At 45.0% G+C, this 19,476-nt stretch overlaps 2 protein-coding genes across 3 annotated transcripts; both read left to right on the top strand.

Moving 5' to 3' along the window:
* The first annotated feature begins 1,030 nt into the window (after positions 1-1,030).
* Positions 1,031-2,680, top strand: LOC6901698 (leucine-rich repeat-containing protein 69-like). Its single transcript, XM_002134332.3, has 4 exons — positions 1,031-1,264; positions 1,699-1,848; positions 1,919-2,086; positions 2,190-2,680. The coding sequence occupies exons 1-4, from the start codon at positions 1,186-1,188 to the stop codon at positions 2,390-2,392; spliced, it is 600 nt and encodes a 199-aa protein (XP_002134368.1). The 5' UTR covers positions 1,031-1,185; the 3' UTR covers positions 2,393-2,680.
* Positions 2,681-3,741: 1,061 nt separating this feature from the next.
* pot (zona pellucida domain protein papillote) lies at positions 3,742-14,509 on the top strand. 2 transcript variants are annotated; one of them, XM_015186560.2, is made up of 8 exons: positions 3,742-3,972; positions 4,043-4,190; positions 9,050-9,272; positions 10,105-10,188; positions 10,264-10,401; positions 10,479-10,618; positions 10,688-12,947; positions 13,013-14,509. In XM_015186560.2, exons 3-8 carry the CDS (start codon positions 9,096-9,098, stop codon positions 13,148-13,150), a joined length of 2,937 nt encoding a protein of 978 aa, XP_015042046.1. In that variant the 5' UTR covers positions 3,742-3,972; positions 4,043-4,190; positions 9,050-9,095; the 3' UTR covers positions 13,151-14,509. The 2 variants fall into 2 exon arrangements, with proteins under 2 accessions (XP_015042046.1, XP_001355080.3); XM_001355044.4 differs by lacking the exon at positions 4,043-4,190.
* Positions 14,510-19,476: the final 4,967 nt, after the last annotated feature.

The raw sequence follows: 19,476 nt of genomic DNA, 5'->3' as shown, positions 1-19,476 counted from the left end.
AGCTGATTCCCACCGTTTGGTTCGGCGGCGTATGAATTGCGGGCTGCTGACATTATTTCCCGTGGGCGTGTACCAACAATTCCGCCGGCGATCACAGGTCCCTGCTGCAGCAGACGGGCCGCCACATCGGCGACTCAGCGACATAGCAGCGGCATCATGGCTATGGCCCGCAGCAGGACAAACAGGAGTGTTTGCCACATTCCAGCCAGCAGGACATCCCTTTTACCTTCCGAGAGGACGAGGAGCTACGACGGAATCCCCAACGGAGGAGAAAACAGCGTGGGACGCACGGAGGAGGGCCATGGCAGTGGCCACAGGGAGGGTGATGAAGCGCCGTTAGCCGAACATAATTATTAACACTTTTTTCTGAAAATATTCATCTGTTTTCGTTTTCTTCAAGTTAAAAACAGTTTTTTTCTTTTTGAAAAGTTGGCAGCTCTGGACATAACAATTGACCTGACACAATATGGTCACACTGGCACTACCCGGGAAATTCAAATTTGTATGGAGCAGTGTTTTTTTCTCCCATCTCTTCCTTCAGTTGGACGAATCGCTGCTTCAACTCCACTCGTTATGGCAGCAGCTTGGCATATTCCTTCAGCAGGGTCCCATGTCGTTATGCAGACATAGGTTCAAGCTGCTAAAAGTCCTCTACTGTGAAATTAATGGTTAGATAGCTTTCGGGCGGAATTGAACCGATCCGTTTGGATCATGCTCATTCCACATTGAACTGTTGTACATGGAGGACCGCCAGAATTAAAACAACAGGAGTAGATAGATATAAATGCATAAACAAATTATACATGGATATATCGATATTTCTTAATAAATTCTGATAGAACTGAAGACGAAAAGTAGAAGCAAGCACTATAAGCGAGCAATCCTTTCCTGCTTCAACATAGATTAAAGAATATTGAATCAATTGCTTCAATCTCCCACTAATATATACATATATTTTCCTTTGGTAACACTTGACAATTGAATTTATGACGTCAGTTGTTGCGACCGATTGGCACAAATGACGGAACTATTGTTATCGACTACATTCAAGAGTCAATTGTTGTATATATTCGAGCTACGACTTTTAGGCAATTTTCACATATTTCTTCAAAGTTGGCAGCGCAGCAGACATTTAATCAAAGAAAATATTGCGGCGCAAGCGAAAATTTGCAAGAAAGTTCAAAAATGGACCAAGAGACGCTAATGAACGCCGTTAATCCGCTGATTTCCAAGTGCCAGATCGCCAGTTCCACGGGCATTTTGGGTAAGTTTGTGCAAAAGCCACCACAGGCACACGAGCACGAATACGCACACGCACACGCACATGCGTGCGTACATAAATTTGCATTAGAAAAATACACCGGAATCGACCTTAATTCTTGACTTGCAAGCTGCAACACAAGGGAACCTTTTCATATGTGCAGCTCCATTGTGTGGCCCACCAGGGCTCCTGCCCCTACTGCCCAAAGTCCGCGTGCGCATGCGCAACGTTTTGTGGAAGTAAGTGCCACTTTCAGCCGCTGTCAAGGCACTATTTTGTGCATTTTCGTACAATTTTCTTGGAATTCTATTCGTGTAGTGGTGCAAAACATATGAAACGCGTCACCCCTTCGGCAAATTGGCGAGTAAAACATGCATAGCTCTATTGAATATATAAAAAAGGATACCTGTATTTGAATCGCACTTTCCTTCTTGCAGATCTCAACGATAGCCAACTGACTGAAATTCCTGATGAGGTCTTTAACTTTATGTCCAATGCTGGGACTGAGATTAAGCACTGTGATCTTAGCGGCAATTTAATGGAAGAGATACAACCAAAATTGGCCCTTGATTTCAAATTCATAACAAGTAAGACATAATCAGCATTACCTTATACATATAGCTGCATGCGTACATATTGTTTATCTAATCGTTTCAGATCTCAATATAGCACATAATTTACTTGCGACACTTCCAAAGGAGATTGGCAATCTGCGAGCCTTGGAAAGTCTCAATATATCGTGTAATTATCTGTTTGAATTGCCCGATGTAGTTTTCAAGTTGCCGCATTTGATATATTTGTATGCTCAGGACAACTTCATTACGGGTAAGTTCATGTGAGAGGAGTTCTCAGAGCCGAACATCTTAATCAATTCGACATCCTGACATCCTGACATCCTGACATCCTGACATCCCGACATCCCATGCAGAAATCGATGTAGAAAAGCCAATCGAGAGCGATAACTTGGCTCTGGTTGACTTACGTTACAATACTCTAGAGCCTGAGTTTCTTCGTAAACTGATGAATACACCAACCACATTCCGTTTGGTACTCAACGACGCTGATATGACAGAAAACGACTTTGATGATGATGATGATCAGGATGATGATGATGGTTTCATTAAAAATTAAGCATCTTTAAACACCCACACTCAAGACTGTTCCTTGTTCTCCAAGGAAGCAATGCACAAAACAAAACAAAAAACAAAAAGAACCAACAAATCTATAAGATCGATCTCAAGCCAAACACTGAAGAAATTGTATATTTATGTTACGATTTTGATATGAAACAACTTATGTGTTGCGCCAAAATCTTGTTTAAAAATCTAAGATCTCTTATTAGTGATACAGAAAAAATAATGGATGGAGAAGAGAAGAGAAATATACTCAGCTCATACTTTCAGCTGATGAGAAATTAGACCAAAGTTGAAGTTTTATATCATTTGATACGTTTCTTAAACTTTGCTACTTGTTTGTTTTTATGCTCTTTGCAAGGTTAGGTATTTATGTAATATTTTAATTTTGCAGTGGCAGTTCCCAACAAAACAAGCTGCTAATCATGAAAATTGTCCAATAAATGATAAAGGTACGTACTTTTCGGTATATTCCGGAGCGGACACGCTGCAGAGCAAGCCTCCAGTTGCAGTTGGAAGTACATAACTTACATAACTTGAGTAAGAACCTACTGATCCTGAATCCAGATTGGACTTGACTATTTATTTGCTAGGGCCCTGGCCTCTCCGAAAGAGTAGAAATGCTTTTCTGCCTCCCAACCTACCTGAGCCCAGCCCACTACTGAGTGGGAGCAAATACAGTGGAAGCTAGATAAAGGAAATGGAATTGAAGTACGCTAAAGAGTAGTTCATTATTGGTATTTTTGCCAAATGTTTGCTATTTAGAGGGCTCACCGTATAGCGTATAGCTGATTCGCTGTACACCATGACGAGCTGGGCGAGTGCATTGCCTGTTTCTCGTTGCTTTGGGTCTGTCGTGTACTACGTGGTGCTCTCCCATCCGAAAAGAGCTGTGCTGACGCTAACTCTCAGTTTGTCTAATGGACAACAAACACCAGAGAGACAATGATGAGGTAGAGGTAGAGGTGGGCAGGCAGCGCAATTAAATCCAAGCAGCGCAACAGGTTTTGGCAATACACGACGGTACACGACGAGAGATACTTTGGGCCAGAGATACAGCGATACCGATCGTGGCTCGCTCTCCGAGCTGGGCTTTCGTCTGTGGCTCGTTATGGATTTTGTTGGTTTCGTGGGTTTTCGGTGGGTCGAGGGCCAGCTCCAGCTCCAACTAGCGGTGTATCCGATGCGCATCGGTGGGCCTGCAAAGGTGATCTCGCGTCAAGAGAGCGAGAGAGAGAGAGAGAGAGAGAGAGAGACACTGGCAACAGAGAGCGAGAGAGAGAGGAGTTTGAGTTGGCTAAGAGATTGATGAATGCACAGACTCAGCGGTGGAGCCGCCGAATGGAATGGCAAGCAGTCGCGCCAGTCAGTCGCTAGCAGGTAATCCACTAGAGCGCGTTCGGGGTACGGACACAACACAGACCCATCCGATCCGATCCGATCCGATCCGCAGTAGTTCGCACAGAATCGGCATTGAATAATCCCACAGAAACGATACCCACACGACGAGATCGAGCGGCCCAGAGCGCGGCTAGAGCTAAGTGTCGGAGCGCGATCCAAACCGAAACAAACGAAAAAGTAACGAAAAGAAAAATATCCAAGTTGTTTGTGTATATTTTTGTTGTTGTTTTTTTTTTTTTTGGTACAGAAAAGCCAAGTCCCGTAATACCGTTGCGAAATCTCTTGCTCTCTCTCTGTCTCTGTTCATCTCTGGCTTTTGAAGCATAACCAAAAGCAAACGAAAAAAATATATACATACATAGATATATACTTACCAACAAAAGTGCAGTGTTCATGTTAGTAGTTTACTGATAAAATACTAAAAACTTTGCTATTGTTTCCTCTTCGTGAAATTTTCTTTATTTTTTTGGCATACAAATTATGAAAACAAACAATTAATGTGCAGCCCTCGCCTTCGCATGTCCAACGTAACCTTCGCCGAAGGAAATACTACATGTGTATCCATATATTTAAGTCTTTAGTTTTAAGCTATTTGTACAGCTTTGTTTTAGCTGCGGCTGTGCCTGAGCCTGTGGTGTGAACAAACAAATGCAGCGCACTGTGCGCTCACGAAACATGCAAAAACAGTCGCCGTCTAATTAGTATTGGACGCCACACGGGCCTATCGATGGGACAACTTCTGCGAATTGGATATACATCATCGTCCGGTCCGCATACGAGATCAGCCAGGAATTTGTATTACTCATACGACTGTCTGACACTTTTCACACAATTGTTTGATAGTTGACAATGCCAGCCAGCAGCCCCCAATACTCAATTACCCATTCCATATTCCCCACAATATAACTTAGAATAGAATAGAATAGAATCGATCGAGAGCCTGCTTTCCCCCACACAGAAAAAAAAGTACAGTAATCCCCCTGACGAAACAAATTGCCTCTGATCCGAGAAAGTGCCACTCAATTGTATCCGAGTATCGAGTGGAGTGGACTCGACAATGGAGAATAGAGAGTGGAGAGTGGTGAGTGGAGAGGAGGAGAGTTCTCCCCATTCCCATTCCCATCCTCATCCTCATCGCAGTTGATGTGTTCATTAAATTCTATTGTTCCGTCGCTTCACGATCATTTCCGATGGCGTCTGTCTGCCTTCTGTGCACAATCATTACTGATGCAACTGCTTGCTGATGCCGATGCTGATGCTGCACTTCAACAAGTTCTTACACTCCACTCGAATTAATTATTTGCGGCAACTTAACTTAAGCCGAGGGTTCTTTGAGTATTAAGCGGGTAATATATTTAGTTACTGGGGTTCCTGGGCATTAAATTCTTTAAAGGATATTATATTTGGTAGCTTAACTATAACTAACTATGGCTTAAATATATATTTTCGACTGGACTTTGATCACAGTTTCCTATCCAATCAAAAACCATATGTAATCGGCAATCCAAGCAAAAAAATATGATACTCTAATGATTCAAATGAACAGATTTGCAAAAGATTATAATTATGAAAGTGATTCCCATCTGTTTAGGGCATTTCAATTCTAAGCCAGAATGGACACTATAAAGTACTTTCTTTTGAAGTCTTTACTACCCAGCGATTGTTGGGATCCCGAATGCCTTCTAGTCAGAACTGTAGCCTCTGCCCTCGCCCATAATCCCATCAGCAGGGCTCAGCTCCGTGGTGTACGAGTACTGGGGGCTAATGCGTGGGCCTGGCACTGTTGGAATGTTGCCCAAAACGCCGCCATAGAAGCCACCGCTGCTGCTGGTAATGGTAATGCCTCTCTGATGGTGGTAGTGGTGGAGGCAGAGCTTAGCACTCACTGTATCTTGGGCTTACGCATGAGGCCTCCCTCCGCCTGCGATGAGGCAAGCGGTCTTTGTGGAGAGCGAGAGAGGGAGAGAGGGAGAGAGTGAGAGAGAGAGAGAGACTGGGCGCATGCGCAGCTTGTGCGCGCGTTACATACTTGACGCTGTACTTCGGCAGTCAGGGCGCCTTTCCGTCAACTTTGGAGTAGCAGCAGCAGCAGCAGCAGCAGCAGCGACCGCGTCGCGTAATCATTAAACCAGAGCTCCCATCGGGGTAGGGGAAAGGGGCAGTGGAGTGGAATGGAATGGAATGGAATGGGGCAAGGCAGCAACAAGTTAAAATACCAGTTTTGTTCGTTATTCGCCGAACGACAAAGCAAAACCTATGTACAGATGTATAGGTGTACACCTCTGTTTCATTATACATACACACAAAAGTACCTGTGCACATATATGTATGTATGATGTACGTGTGCATGTGCATCATCTGTATGTGTATGTATGTGTTTCCGAAATTTCCATACACCTGAAAGAACTCTAATCCCAATTAATTGCCAACTCTCTAGATCTCTTGGGTTCATTCTGCGTGACTCGAGATAATTTAGGAAAAAGGCATACATACGATATATGTTTGGTATCTGTATGTATCTATCTTTACAATATAGTATGTATATATGTTTTTCCTTTGAAGCTTAACGCATGATCGCATCTGCAGAGAATTTCATAACATATGTACCTATAATAGTATATGTATATTTAGAAACAGAGTTTGTCATGCACAAAGCATTAACTGAATTACCAGATAAATTACACAAGATTTCAATGGGGGGTCTCAATGGCTTTATGACAGCCTACGATCGGTAGCCAATATGGTCTCAAGGTGTCACGTATTTTGAAGCTACTCGTATACGAAATGTCACACAGAATCATCTATAGAGAATCATCTCAATCAATCATATCAATCATCTCTATAGAGAAGAGAGTCCCCATGTGAAGCCAGTTGCTAGTAGAACAACATAGTATAGTATGTATATTTTTTTGCTTATAAATCAGTATTTTACTTCCAAGAAGATGATGATATTGATTCGTATTGACTCATAGGCATGTACGAGTGCTTGTTCCGGCTTTTCTTTGTCTGCGACAGTTGTCATCTAATTTCCACATATGTATGTCTGTATGACTCAGAATATCTTTCCAAGTCAGCCTTTCAAGTGCTCTTTTAATCAAAGTTTAGAACTGAAATTGAATCTTATTTGTGTTTATTTGTTTATTTATTTGTTAATAAACCACTTTCTTAATGATAAACGACCTATGCCATATGCCGATCGGGTTTTGCTGATCAAAACAAGTTCTTCTAATATGAAGCCAACTTCTGAGATACTTATAGCCATGACTCATGGTAGAATGATAACGAAAATATGTTTGTATGTATGTGCATATGTTTCTGGCCTGGTGGATACGTGACAACAGCCTTGACAAATCCCAGGTATGTCTCTCTCTCTCTCTCTGCGATATCTTTGTGGCCGTTGCAACCAGAGAAGGAGGCGGCACAGGCACCGTCATTAGCCCCACTCTTTGGGTAGGTACTACGTACCCACCTGGCCCTGTTGCTGTCTTACCTTTTAGCTGGGGCTGGGGCTGGCTGCTCTCCTACGTACATTCAAAGATTCGCCCGTATCTGTGTGCCCGTGTGTGTGTTGGCTGAAAAACTTGTTTGGCGAAAAATGGTTAACTCAAATCAAGTAGAATTTAAGCCACAAAGCAAGCCATGTCTGCGATGGCTTTGCTTTGCTTTACTTTTGCCGTCTTGGCTTTTTGCCCCGACTCGACTCGACTCGATTCGACTTGGCTTTTGTGCGAGAGTGGCTTATGGCAAATGCAGTCGAATGGTTACGAGGAGAGGGTAGGGGAGATCCGCTTCAAGGCGACTCTGCTTGACAAATATGGCAAAATTGTCGTAGGTGTTGTCTCGCTTTATTGGTCCGCGAGCATCGACATCGACATCGACTTCTCAACATCGAGACATCGACATCGATATCTGTCTGCCTCGTTTCGCCAAGTCTTTCGTATTGCGTATGACAGCGATTGCTTTGCTTTGCTTTGCTTTATGCAATACGTACACCCATATCCAGCGTCCAACGATCCATCGATCCAGTGTAAGTGGATCCCCCATTCCATCCATAACTGAATAATTTGCAACAGTCTTCAGTCTTCAGTCGTGAGTCGTCAATCTTTGCTGGTCTTCTGGTCTTCGGTTTGGGGCGACCTATCAATCTCTCGACATTGACATTGAACATCTGTTGTTCGTCTCGCCCCCGCCTCTCCATAGATCAGAGCCCCCAAATCTCCAGCTACAAACTCCATCGCCAGTCCACAGAGAGAAAGCTCTTTTGAATATACTATACACAATTCAAAGGGAAAATTGGTTCTACCATGTATGTATCTGTGTATCTTTGTATCTCGTTGTGGTTTGCTGTTAAACGCAAAATATTTGGAACGAAGGTCGTTGACAGAAGGCCGCTGATCTGAGCGTGGCACAATGGGCGAGGCAGGGGCTGGCCGCTGACGGAGAGACGATCGCAGATACGACCTAACGGCATACCTATGCATATATGCCCATAGATACTCACACACACATGTATGCACACATACATCATCGCATACCCCACTTCCGCCGTCCGCCATTGCAACTTTTCGGTGATCTAAATTCGGCCAGAAGCCGAAGCCAGCCAAAAGGCCAGCAGCTGCGTGCGGGCCAATTTCCAGCAGATAAATCAAATATCGGCCCAGAGACCAGACACCATTTTCGGCCATTTTCAGTGGGTTCTGTTCAGCTTGTTCAGTCCGACCCACAGCTGTGCACAGCTGCACTCTCATCGAATTGAATCGATCGATCCGACGCAGCTGCAACTGCAACTGCAACTGCGGCCTACTCTGGGTCTCCGTCTCCATCTGCGTCACGATCGCCTAACCCTAGCCATAGCTCAAGCAAAGTACAGTGCACACTGTAGAACGTGAACAGTGACGGAATCGCTGGAATCGTTTCTAAGCTTTTCAAAGGAAACAATCACTGGGTTGTGAGAGCAGTCGAAGGATTGAACAAAAGTTTTCATCATCTGTGGTCACTGTACTTACTAGCTTCTATAGGCACTGAGAGAAATTAACTTCTATGTTCGGTTACGAAATGCAAACAAAGATAAATATAATTCAATATTCGTAGATTGGGTAAGAATTTTGTAAATCGAAGCATTCGATTCTCAGGGTGTACCTACATATATATGTAGGTATGTACGAGTATATAGAAATAGTAGCCCATAGTTTGGATTGTACGTCCAGTCCAGTGCGATTGCCGTGTGCTAATTTATATGCATTTTCCATTGCAGTATCCAGTCTCTTGCTCTGTGGCCCAGGCGACACTACGATACGAGAATGAACTCGGACCCGGGGCCATTGTGGGCCAGCAGCCGCAGTCGTTGCCTAATGGCGGCTCTCCTGCTGCTTATCTGCGGCGGACAGGTCGCGGCCCAATCCAATTACGTGCAACACGGCGATAGCGGCAACTACACCACAAACGGCCTGCCCGAGGAGGCGACACTGGATGGAAAGGTAAGAGCCCAAGTCTAAGCCTAAGACCCCTACATAAATTGGGTTTATCTACTGGTAAGAAGCTCTTGTTGGCTAATCGCCGGTTAAATACTTAGCTTCCCAGCTTCCAAAAAGGAAAAAGTTAAGCCGACGTTCATGGGTGTAGACTTCAGTCTAAAGCCTTGATTAAATGTCTTCATTTAAGTGTCTTTTTGTAACATGAGCTTAGACTTAAGTGCTTCATTTGCGGATTAGAAATCAGCCTTAAGCTGTAGCTGCTAGATGAAACACATGGGTTTGCCCTACATAATTAATTGCTGGCCCAAAAGCAGCGGAAAACTAACAGCTCTTACATAAACTGTAAAGTAGTAGGAAGACATCTCGTGAGAGTCTCTCCTGAGTGTTCTGGCAACCTATATACGAGTACTATAGTTTTACAGTCCCCCCGTAACAATGTAGGTGGGTAGGTCCATGCATATTCGGTGGGATTGTGCCTGTGTCTGCTGTCTTCCTGCTGTCACGCTCTCTTGTTTCACATTGGCCCCCAAAAAAAAACAATGGAGTCTCGGGGCCCTGGGAGTTTCCCTGAAGCCACAGAGATACCATCCCGTATAAGGTGCACAATGTGCCAAATCGGAAGCGCAGTCATGGAGGGTACGAGAGTACGAGACTAGCTTACATAATATGCTAATCAGTGGAGTGTGCGTGGGTATCATCGTATCATCTCTTGGAGAGCATCTCTCTTTTGGAGAGCGCTCTCTTCCCACGCACTGACACTGACTGTTGGGAATCCAGGTGATGGCGCCATCCATATCGTTAATATGTTTCTTCTTTTTTGTATCTCTTTATGAAGGTTACCAAGCTGGACGACATCAGCCCATTGATCTTTCTGAACCGCACCAAGGCAGCGCTTAATTGTGCCGCCGGCTCCATGCAGGTAATCCCGAACCCGAAGCCAACCCCGACCTAACCCAAGTGCTCCTCACCCTGACCAAAACGATTTTCATTGCAGGTTGATCTCAAGTTTAACGATCCGTTCCATGGCATCATCCAGGCCGATTATGACCGCAGCAGTGCGTGTCGCGTCAGCGGCAAGGGGGCCCTCAGCTATCGCCTCGAGCTGCCCCTCAAGGGTTGTGGCACCATTCAGGTAAGTGGCGCTCCCCTTCCCCCTCCCAGTCGAGGTGGTGTTCCTTTATTTTCGGTGTCCTTGGCGTCGTCCCACAGAATCCCACACGTGTCTTTACCAACAACATCATTGTGCGCTTCCACGCGAACCTGGAGATGGACGGGGACGAGATCATCACGATCGTCTGCCGCTATCCGCCGCCAGTGCCCTCACTGCCACCCGCACTGCCAGCGCCCATGTGAGTAGTCCTGGACGCAGAACCAAGCTTTATATCCTTATCCTAACTCTGCCCTGTTGACCTTGACAGCCTGAATCCCATTGCCACGAGCTCTGTGCTGCAGCCGCCGCTGAAGAGCATCCAGATACTGATGATCATCTGCGCCATCATGTTCTTGACCCTCCTGCTCCTGGGCCTGGCCGTCTCCTACTACTGCCTGCGCAGCCGCCCCATACCGGTGGTGCGACGCCTGCCCATGAGCATGGGCAGTGGTTCGGAGATCACGAAACTGAGTGGCAGCAGCCTGGGCAACATCAGTGTGTTCGAGGGCGTCAAGATACCGCGGGCCCACGCCGCCCTGCAGGCCGTCTACTCGTCCTCGGGCAGCGAGGGTGCCCTCATACCGTCGGACTATCCCAGCGAATCCCACTCGGAGATCGAGGAGATCGACACCAGGTCGCTGCCGTTCAGCTCAGCGGGCAGCTTCGAGAATCGTGCCTTCGTGCAGGAGACATCGAGCATCTACAGCGACCACTATGCCCCTGCCCAGGAGATGCCCGTGGCCAATGCGGTGGTCACGACGGCGGCCATCACCACACGGCATGCCCTGCCCCTCCAGGAGGGCTCTCCGAAGTTCGATGTCCAGGTGCGTGTCAAGAAGTCGCCGCCGCCCATTCCGTCGCCCGTGACCTCGGACACGGAGAGCGTGGCGACCCTGCGGCCCGATCGCAACAACCTGTCCACGATTATGGAGGCCTACGAGGATCGCGAGAGCATCATGACCATGGACTCGCTGCCGCCGCAGGTGGAGACAATGCAGTCGCAGTTCACGTACGTGCCAGAGCTGCACCCTGCCCCACAGGTCCCACCGCCGCTGCCAGAGCCCAAGTTCTCCGTGTACACGCGCACCCACCACGAGGTGGTGGATGGACGCCCGGAGACCTGGTCCGACTACACCGACGGCACTCGGGCACCCAGCGAGATCACCGATCTGTCCTCGGAGGCGCCCGACCGGGCCGTGGAAACCATGCACTACTACGAGGACGAGTATGTGCCCATTGAGCCCCAGCCGCACTCGATGGCAGTGGCAGTGGCAGCAGTGCCACCCAAGCCTCTGCCCCTGCCGCATGTCACCTCGCACACGGTGGACGACGTCTATCTGCGCACCGTCACCGAGAAGAAGACCATCGAGGACATCGAGAGCCACAAGCGACGGGTCACCGAGTACAAGAGCAAGCCGAAGGCACCACTGCCGCCGGTGGCACCGCCAGCGCCACCAGTGGATCCCAAGTTCGATGTGAAGGTACGCAACTATCCCAGCGAGCGGGAGCAGCAGCTGTGGGAGAACTTCTCGGACATATCCAGCGCCTCGGGGCTGACCCTCACGCCCAAAATGGAGCGCAGCGAGCTGTCGCTGCCCCCAGCGGAGCCCCCATCACAGATCCACGACAACAAACTGAAGCTGACCAGCCCCGAGCTGGTGGGCAACATGAAGCCCATCGAGGTGCCGCCCCAGGACATGGATGTGCCCAACTGGGATGTGCTCATACGCATCCTGGAGGAGCCCGAAATGTCCGAAATCTCCGGCGGCGGCGACAGGGATGACACCAGCTCTGTCCACAACAACATCAGCTATGACGACCGGGCCAAGTGGAAGGAGATCATCACCACACAGTCCACGCTCCGGTCCATGCTCACGGAGGCTGTGGTGCGCGAGGACTTTGAGCGGATCCGACAGGACACGCGCTACGAGCGCATGTTCGAGCCCCAAACGTGGGACGTCATCATTAGGATTCTGGCCCCGCCCAGCGACGATGACACCGATGTGGAGATGCGCCTGCCCAGGCGTGGCGGCAAGAAGGCACCGCCCCAGCCATGGGACACACGCTCCCGTCGCAGCTCCCTGCCGACGCTCTACGAGTACGACAGCGATGGCGGCTCCAGTGTGCGCACCATACGCAACGATCCCGGCCTGCCGCTCCATGTGGGCGGCGGCGGCGGCCATCCCGGCCAGCCGGTGGGCCTGGGACCCTTCAACATGCAGCGATCGCGCCGCAGCTCGCGCACCTCCTACCAGACGGACCACAACGACTTCCGGTCCATGTCGGAGGTGACGGTGGACTTTGGGCGCCCCCAGGCGGACCAGCTGGACAATGTGAGCGATGCCAGCAGCTATTACCGCATGCAGTACTACGACGACGAGGATCGACGTTCCTTCCATCGCTCGCTCAGTCATCCCTCGCTGGCCCGATCCGCCAGCGAGTTCACCGAGCACTGGACAGCACCCGACGATCTCGAGATCGAGATCTCCTCGCCAGAAGGCACGCCTCATGCTCGTCGAGCCCGTCAGGTGAGCAATCCCCTGGGTCCTGTGATTCCCCGACTGACTGACTCAAAAACCGTTTATCTTTCCAGCCCCTAGCCATAGCCGCGGGACGGACCGGCGAGCAGCGTGTCCTGGCCCAGACCCAATCGCAGAGCGAGTATGTGGAGACCCATCGCAGTGTCTATCATGCGGAGAAGGAGCTGCCCATGCCGCCGCGCAAATGGTAGAAGCCGCTCCCAAACAGAGCCAGAGCCGCCTTTCGATTAGTCACTTCTACTAACAATCGACTAAAAAATCAGCGCACCGGAAAGGAAAGGAAAGGGAAGGGAGGAGGGTCACGAGCCACGAGCTCCAGCAGGAAGGCGCAGGACGCGTCCGTGGGGTGTCTGGCCCTTCTGCTCGAGCTCGGATCCAATCCAATCCTTCAACATGGTTCACATATACAGATATATGTAGGCTCTCGCACATTCCATAGGTCGTAGACGATTATATATCCTTACAATAATTAACAAAACAAAAAACGTGCCAATTACAATTGCCTGACATTAAAAATAACTGCAAGAAACGAAATGAAACGAAACCCCCGAAAATGTCAGTTCAAAGCGGATGAGTTCCAGGTTCCCATAATGGGTTTCTAATCAGTGGAAATGAATAACAGTGGAATAACTGAACAAACGAAACTTTTGTGTTCTGAAACACCCAGCTCCGAATGAGAAAGAGATAGAGAAAGCCAGCCAGCCAGCCAGCCAGAGAGGGAGAGCGAGAGAGATAGAGAGCATGGGGAAAATTTCCAATTTAGATGATACATATAGTTCGTATAAAATCTTATGCTGCCGCTTTCGATGGGAAATATATTGTCACAATGGGGAAGAGAAAGGGGAAGGAAATGTTTTTTTGTATTAGAATATTATGTTGTCCACCCTGTCGAATGCATATACTCACGACTTTCTAGTTACTAATGTATGTATATACTATATATGATGTGTATATACAGAGTCCAGAATCCAGCCCTACCACACACACACACACACACAGACACAGGGTTTTTGGGGCAACTGCCACACGCACAAAAACGAAAAGATCTACCACACGCGCCCCCAATGTGAGAGAGGGGTTCCACAGGTTTGAAATAAAAGTATTACTACAGAATAAAGCTAGAAGATACGGGATAAAGATGCCAGCATCCAGAATCCACTGCGACTTGAAAACACTTTCCTAATTGAACACACGACACGGCAGAAGATCAGATATCAGAATATGATCAGAATATGCGGGCTTCCAGAATGGTTTCCCTCCAGAGGGAAACACTCAATACTTTTGACGATTATCCTCCCTATCCTTATATATATATAATATTATATTTTTTTTGCGCATAACGTAATACTAATCCGTCCAAGACACACCCCATAAATGTACTTAATCCTTAGCGTAATCGATCAGTAATAAAAAATAAACAACAAAAAACGGAATAGGCTCTCATTCACAATCCACAAGATACAAGATACTTATTATTAAATTAGCTTCTTGCGTGTAATCTAAATTAAACGATAAATAAATCAAATCAAATAAACATATCTACTAACAAATGTTTGTCGTGTTTTATCGTAAAATTAGAATCGTGTTCATCAGAAGCAAGGGGTTCTGTGAAAAGAGCTCACCTCATGAGTGAGATACTTACCACAACATTAGTGGAGACAAGAGACAAGAATTGTAGAAAGATTGGAAAGAATATAGAGTTATATTCTCGATAATCATGATCACGTTGAATTGGATTCTTAAGTCCCACTAGACTCTTCAAAATGTCCAAACAAACTCATAATATAAATGTATCTTACATCTGTTATTTGCCAGTATAATCTCTCCCTCTTTAAAGTATCTTGTTTTCCAATTTTCCAACAACCTTTTTTTTCCTAAAAGTTAGGATTTCATAGTATCTTTTAGGGGCAACCAAAAAACAATTTGCTTCCTAGATACATTCTTTAATACATACTACATCTATCATATCTTTAAAGTGAAGCTCTAAGAACACTCGTGCCTTAGGACACATATTTTTCTGTAAACTAAGATCTAAGAAGCTCAAGATGCAATGAAAATCGTATACTTTGAACGTCGCAAAGGAAAGCAAGCTTAAAATTATAGAAAATTTTTTTTCTTGATAACAGAATGAAGGGTAAACGTTTATCGTATGGTAATTAGAAATGCCATTGCAAAATATCGATAAGAATATGATGTAAATGACGATAGCGAAACGATAGGTAAGAGATACCAGGCAAGCGGACGGTCATTCTTAGCTGACACCCAGAGAAGTAAAGACAAACATTACTATATCCCCATCATGTGGTCCAAAAACAATGATGTAAGTGTGTAAAACCCTTGAATCTTTAAAGTTAATAGATCTACAATCTATAAAAAAAAAAAATTAAAAGGAAAAGCCTGAGATGTCTTTCTACGCTCGGCAGGAACGCGTAAAGAAATCTATGGCCGAAATTAAGCAAACTTTTGACGAACGTGCTACGACGACCAGAGAAGAAGCTCTTCAAAAGCAAAAGATACAAGAGGACATGACAAAAGGTCTGGCAGAAAATAAACGGCAGATGGATGTACTTTCCAACAAAATCAAGCTGTTGAAGGAAGCTCAGGGATCTATTAAAAAATGATACAGTTCTCACAACTAAATAAAGATGCAAAGTCCATAAATCGGTCATTAAATAAATGAATCTTTCTGCATCTTCTACACACACAAAAACAATAAAATGATACAAAATTACAATGTCAATTCCAAGAAAATCTCTCTAAATCGATGATTAAATAAATGTCAATTCCAAGAAAATCTTTCTAAATCGATGATTAAATAAATGCATCTTCCCACAGTATCTTTCTATTTTGATTTCAGGGAAATTCTATTTAAAAAAGGAACACATGGCTGTTCCCCAGATTCGATGTTAATTATCCATTAAAAGTTCCATTGAAGACAGTCTCGAAAAGGGGGAATTTTTACTGACTTGTAGTCTGATGTATTCATGTATTTTTTTTCCGGTACGGTACCCATTGGGAATCCAAATCTATCGTAGCAATCATCCAATAAAGAGGGGAACGAAGCTTCAAAGGGGCGACTATTCGCTGACTAGTAGTCTGGCTTCGCCATGGCTATATTTACGACATTTACTACAGACATACTCGTAAATGTAGATATACTTTTCTATACTATGCCATACTTTTTTGGAGAGTATACTGATTTTTCTCCCGGGGATTAGTATCCCAGACTCCCAACATAATCGCCCAGCACCGTAAGTATTTCCATCTAACAGTGGCTTCCTTGCGGCCTCACGGAGTTATTCGGTCAAAGGGCCTTTCGACTCGAACTTTATTTAAGAAAAGATGTTGGAAAGATTCCAACCAAATGAGTAATATTCTTTGACTCCTTTCTTATGCCCGCTGGCCCCCACCCTGAATGGCACCTTCATTCGGTTCTCAAGTGAAATTGTTTATTCTCCAGTGAGGCTGTTTATTTGGGAGTCGCTACGATTCACCATAAATACGAGTAATATGATCTGAAGTGCCTTCTTTTCCAAAAATCATCATTACCTAATCATCACTTCGATCCCCTATGGTCGATGAGGCAATAACAACGTGCTCCATAGACACTTTTGGAGTGTTAACATATTTTGATAGTCTGTCGTATGTATTTATTCTGCAGAAATATTTTCAGCAGCTCAGTGAGCTTGGAGCTTGGAGCACTCACCCCGGGGGGGGCAAGGGAAAGGAAATTAAAATGGCATCATCCAAACATCCGATGATTGAAGTCTCGGAAAAAGGGTAATTTTCGCTGACTAGTCATTTTCTGATATAGATACAGTACCCATTTGGTAACCGAATCTATCGTAGAAAGGGGGACATTTTTCCAGTTATCAGTCGCCGGGGCTCCGGTTCCCACACTTCTATTTCACTGCGACACGATGCGGAGGTGTATAGAAACATACCTTCAGACATACTCGTAGATACATGGGTTTACATTTGTATATCTGATCTGTATATTTGTAAATCATTTCGAAGGCTATGCTATATTTCCAAGCCGATGATCCCATGAACAGAATGGGGAACCTACAAACAGCAAAACTTTCCATTGTTTACCTTAAAAAATCATTTTAGACGGTTTGTGGGTGTCCTTTAGCATAGAATATATTTACACTGTACAATTTTCAGTATGTTTTTAATGTTGGTGATTTTACAATACTTTATAATTATTTTGTATGGTCCTAGTGTAAATCTACAGAAAATGGCAGGTGACGACTGCTCATGGCGAAGGAGGAAGCTTGGGATATCCGAAACATATATTGGTCCCCAAGGCGAATAACAAAATTTTATGAAAATCGTAGGAGCCCTTACTGTGCTAAATAGGCAGGTATATATAATTTTTTGCCTCTTAATAAAAATAAGGGTAAGGGACAACTATATCTGTCCGATCTGTCCGATTCCGACAAATGACCTGTGTACTCATGAACCATATATTCGCATACTTAGATCCCCTTGAAAGTGATAAAGATCCTAAGGGTACTTCAAGCGCACGTCAAGGGTACTTCAAGGGTACTCTCGTACGCACGTATGTATGTATGTACATATATGTAAGACCTGGCTTGAATTCTCCCCGGTTTTGTATAACACTTTTGGATCGCCGTATAACACCTACACATACATATGTAAGTCTGACCAATCAGAGGCTCATAGGCACGCCGCTCTCCCGAGCTTTCTTCGCGGCTGTTCCCTAAAAGCCGTGCCAGGGCCAAAGCTCGTAATTTGATGCTGCATATGGTACGACTCCCATCCGAAGCTCCGAAGCATATACATATGTACATACCAATACCAAAACTAATATAAACAACTAGATAGATCACATGAACGTTCATAGGGATATCGTCATCTTAGCGCCTCTTCAAAACCAAATTTTTGTTCTTTAGGACTCTTAATAAATCATCTTAAAAAATATTAATAAAGACTACTACGTACATTATGAGAATATTTTAATTATTTTCCAATTAAGTTGATAAAGTTAATCAAGTAGATAAAATCTGATCAGTATAGCCCCCACACACTGTGGTGTTAAGGCGGGCGCTATTTTAATGACGCGCAGTGTACGATCTTATGTAGAACTCCATTCACATGGGCCGCTGCTTGGCCAAAGCCGAGGTTCAGAGGATGGAATCGCACAAGAAAGAATTCAATCCAGTTCCAAACTTCAACCCAAGTGAAACATCTAGCTTAAAAGAAGGGAAAGTGAAAAACAGCGAATTGAACACTTGGAAGTATTGGAATAAATACTTCAAATTCAAAAGCAAAAATAATCTATAAAGTTTAACAATTAAAATCCATATAAAAGTGAGGTAAGCTTTATGGTTTCTTTTTATTTGAGTGAAATTTATGCGAAATTGAATTGAATTGAAAACTTAAATCAAATATTAGCTAATCTTTGAAGCTCCCAAATTGTTTTAAAAAATCTATAACCTACTGAAGTTGAAGTCTAATAATAAAGCCCCCCAAAATTTAAACGCAAAAAATGCCTGACTATGGACTACAAAGCTGTCCTGATATTAATTTAAATACTAAAATGTATACGTAATAAATTAATGTCCCTTTTGTATCTTTTCACAACCCCAACGCAAAGTCGAAAAATTCCAACGCATTGGCGGCACAATTATCACATTCAAAAAGTGCAACGCCAGCTATTTGGGCAATGGGCAGCAGGCCCCCTGCCCCCTGCCCTCTGTTCCGTTGATAGGCGTGCGGGCGTATGCGTCAGATGCGTTGTCGTCGGATGAAAAGCCAAAAAACAAAGGCAGACACACACACATATACCACACAACTGCACATAGGTACACACACACACACACGCACACATATACAGAATCATATATCAGCCTTGGCTTGCGGGATACTCAAACTGTAATACGCTAGCATACTCTCGGTGCGGATACGAATCTCGGTCGTGGGCGAATCAAAGCAAAGGCCAGGCACAGCCCGGGCCAAGGGGGAAAGTATAACGCCAGGAAGGGAAGCGTTCATTCAGTTGCAGAGCCTCGACGAAAGCAGAGCCTAGACCAGACCAGACCAGACCAGACCCCTTTTCGCCGTGAATAACCAAAAACTTTAACTGGCGAAAAGAAAAGCGAACCTCAGCCGCCAAAAGTTCAGCAAAAAGCTTTCACCTGTTAGAAATGTGAAAATAGCCCCCAATTGGCTAATGAAGTTCCATTAATGCAATATTCAAACGTAAAGCTCTTGCGTAACAAACAACACGTGGTTTCGGACAAAATCGCTTGGCCCAAAAATGCATCTCGCAATAAATCAATCAATGCAAATTTTAAAATCAAGTGAAATATTTTGAAAAAAGGGAATAACATTCAATTTTAAAATAAACAAAAAAACATGTGCAGCAAATGAATAAATTGGAAAAAGGTCAAAGGAAATTAAAAATTCTACCAATTTAAATATATTAAATTAAATATATATTCGGTATATAAAAAGCAAAGCAACAAGTATTTATGAAAAAAGTTTAAAT

This window comes from Drosophila pseudoobscura, chromosome X (assembly GCF_009870125.1).
Source record: "Drosophila pseudoobscura strain MV-25-SWS-2005 chromosome X, UCI_Dpse_MV25, whole genome shotgun sequence".
NCBI lineage: Eukaryota > Metazoa > Arthropoda > Insecta > Diptera > Drosophilidae > Drosophila > Drosophila pseudoobscura.
The sequence above is the reverse complement of the archived record's forward strand: the minus strand, read 5'-3'. Positions and strand labels throughout refer to the sequence as shown.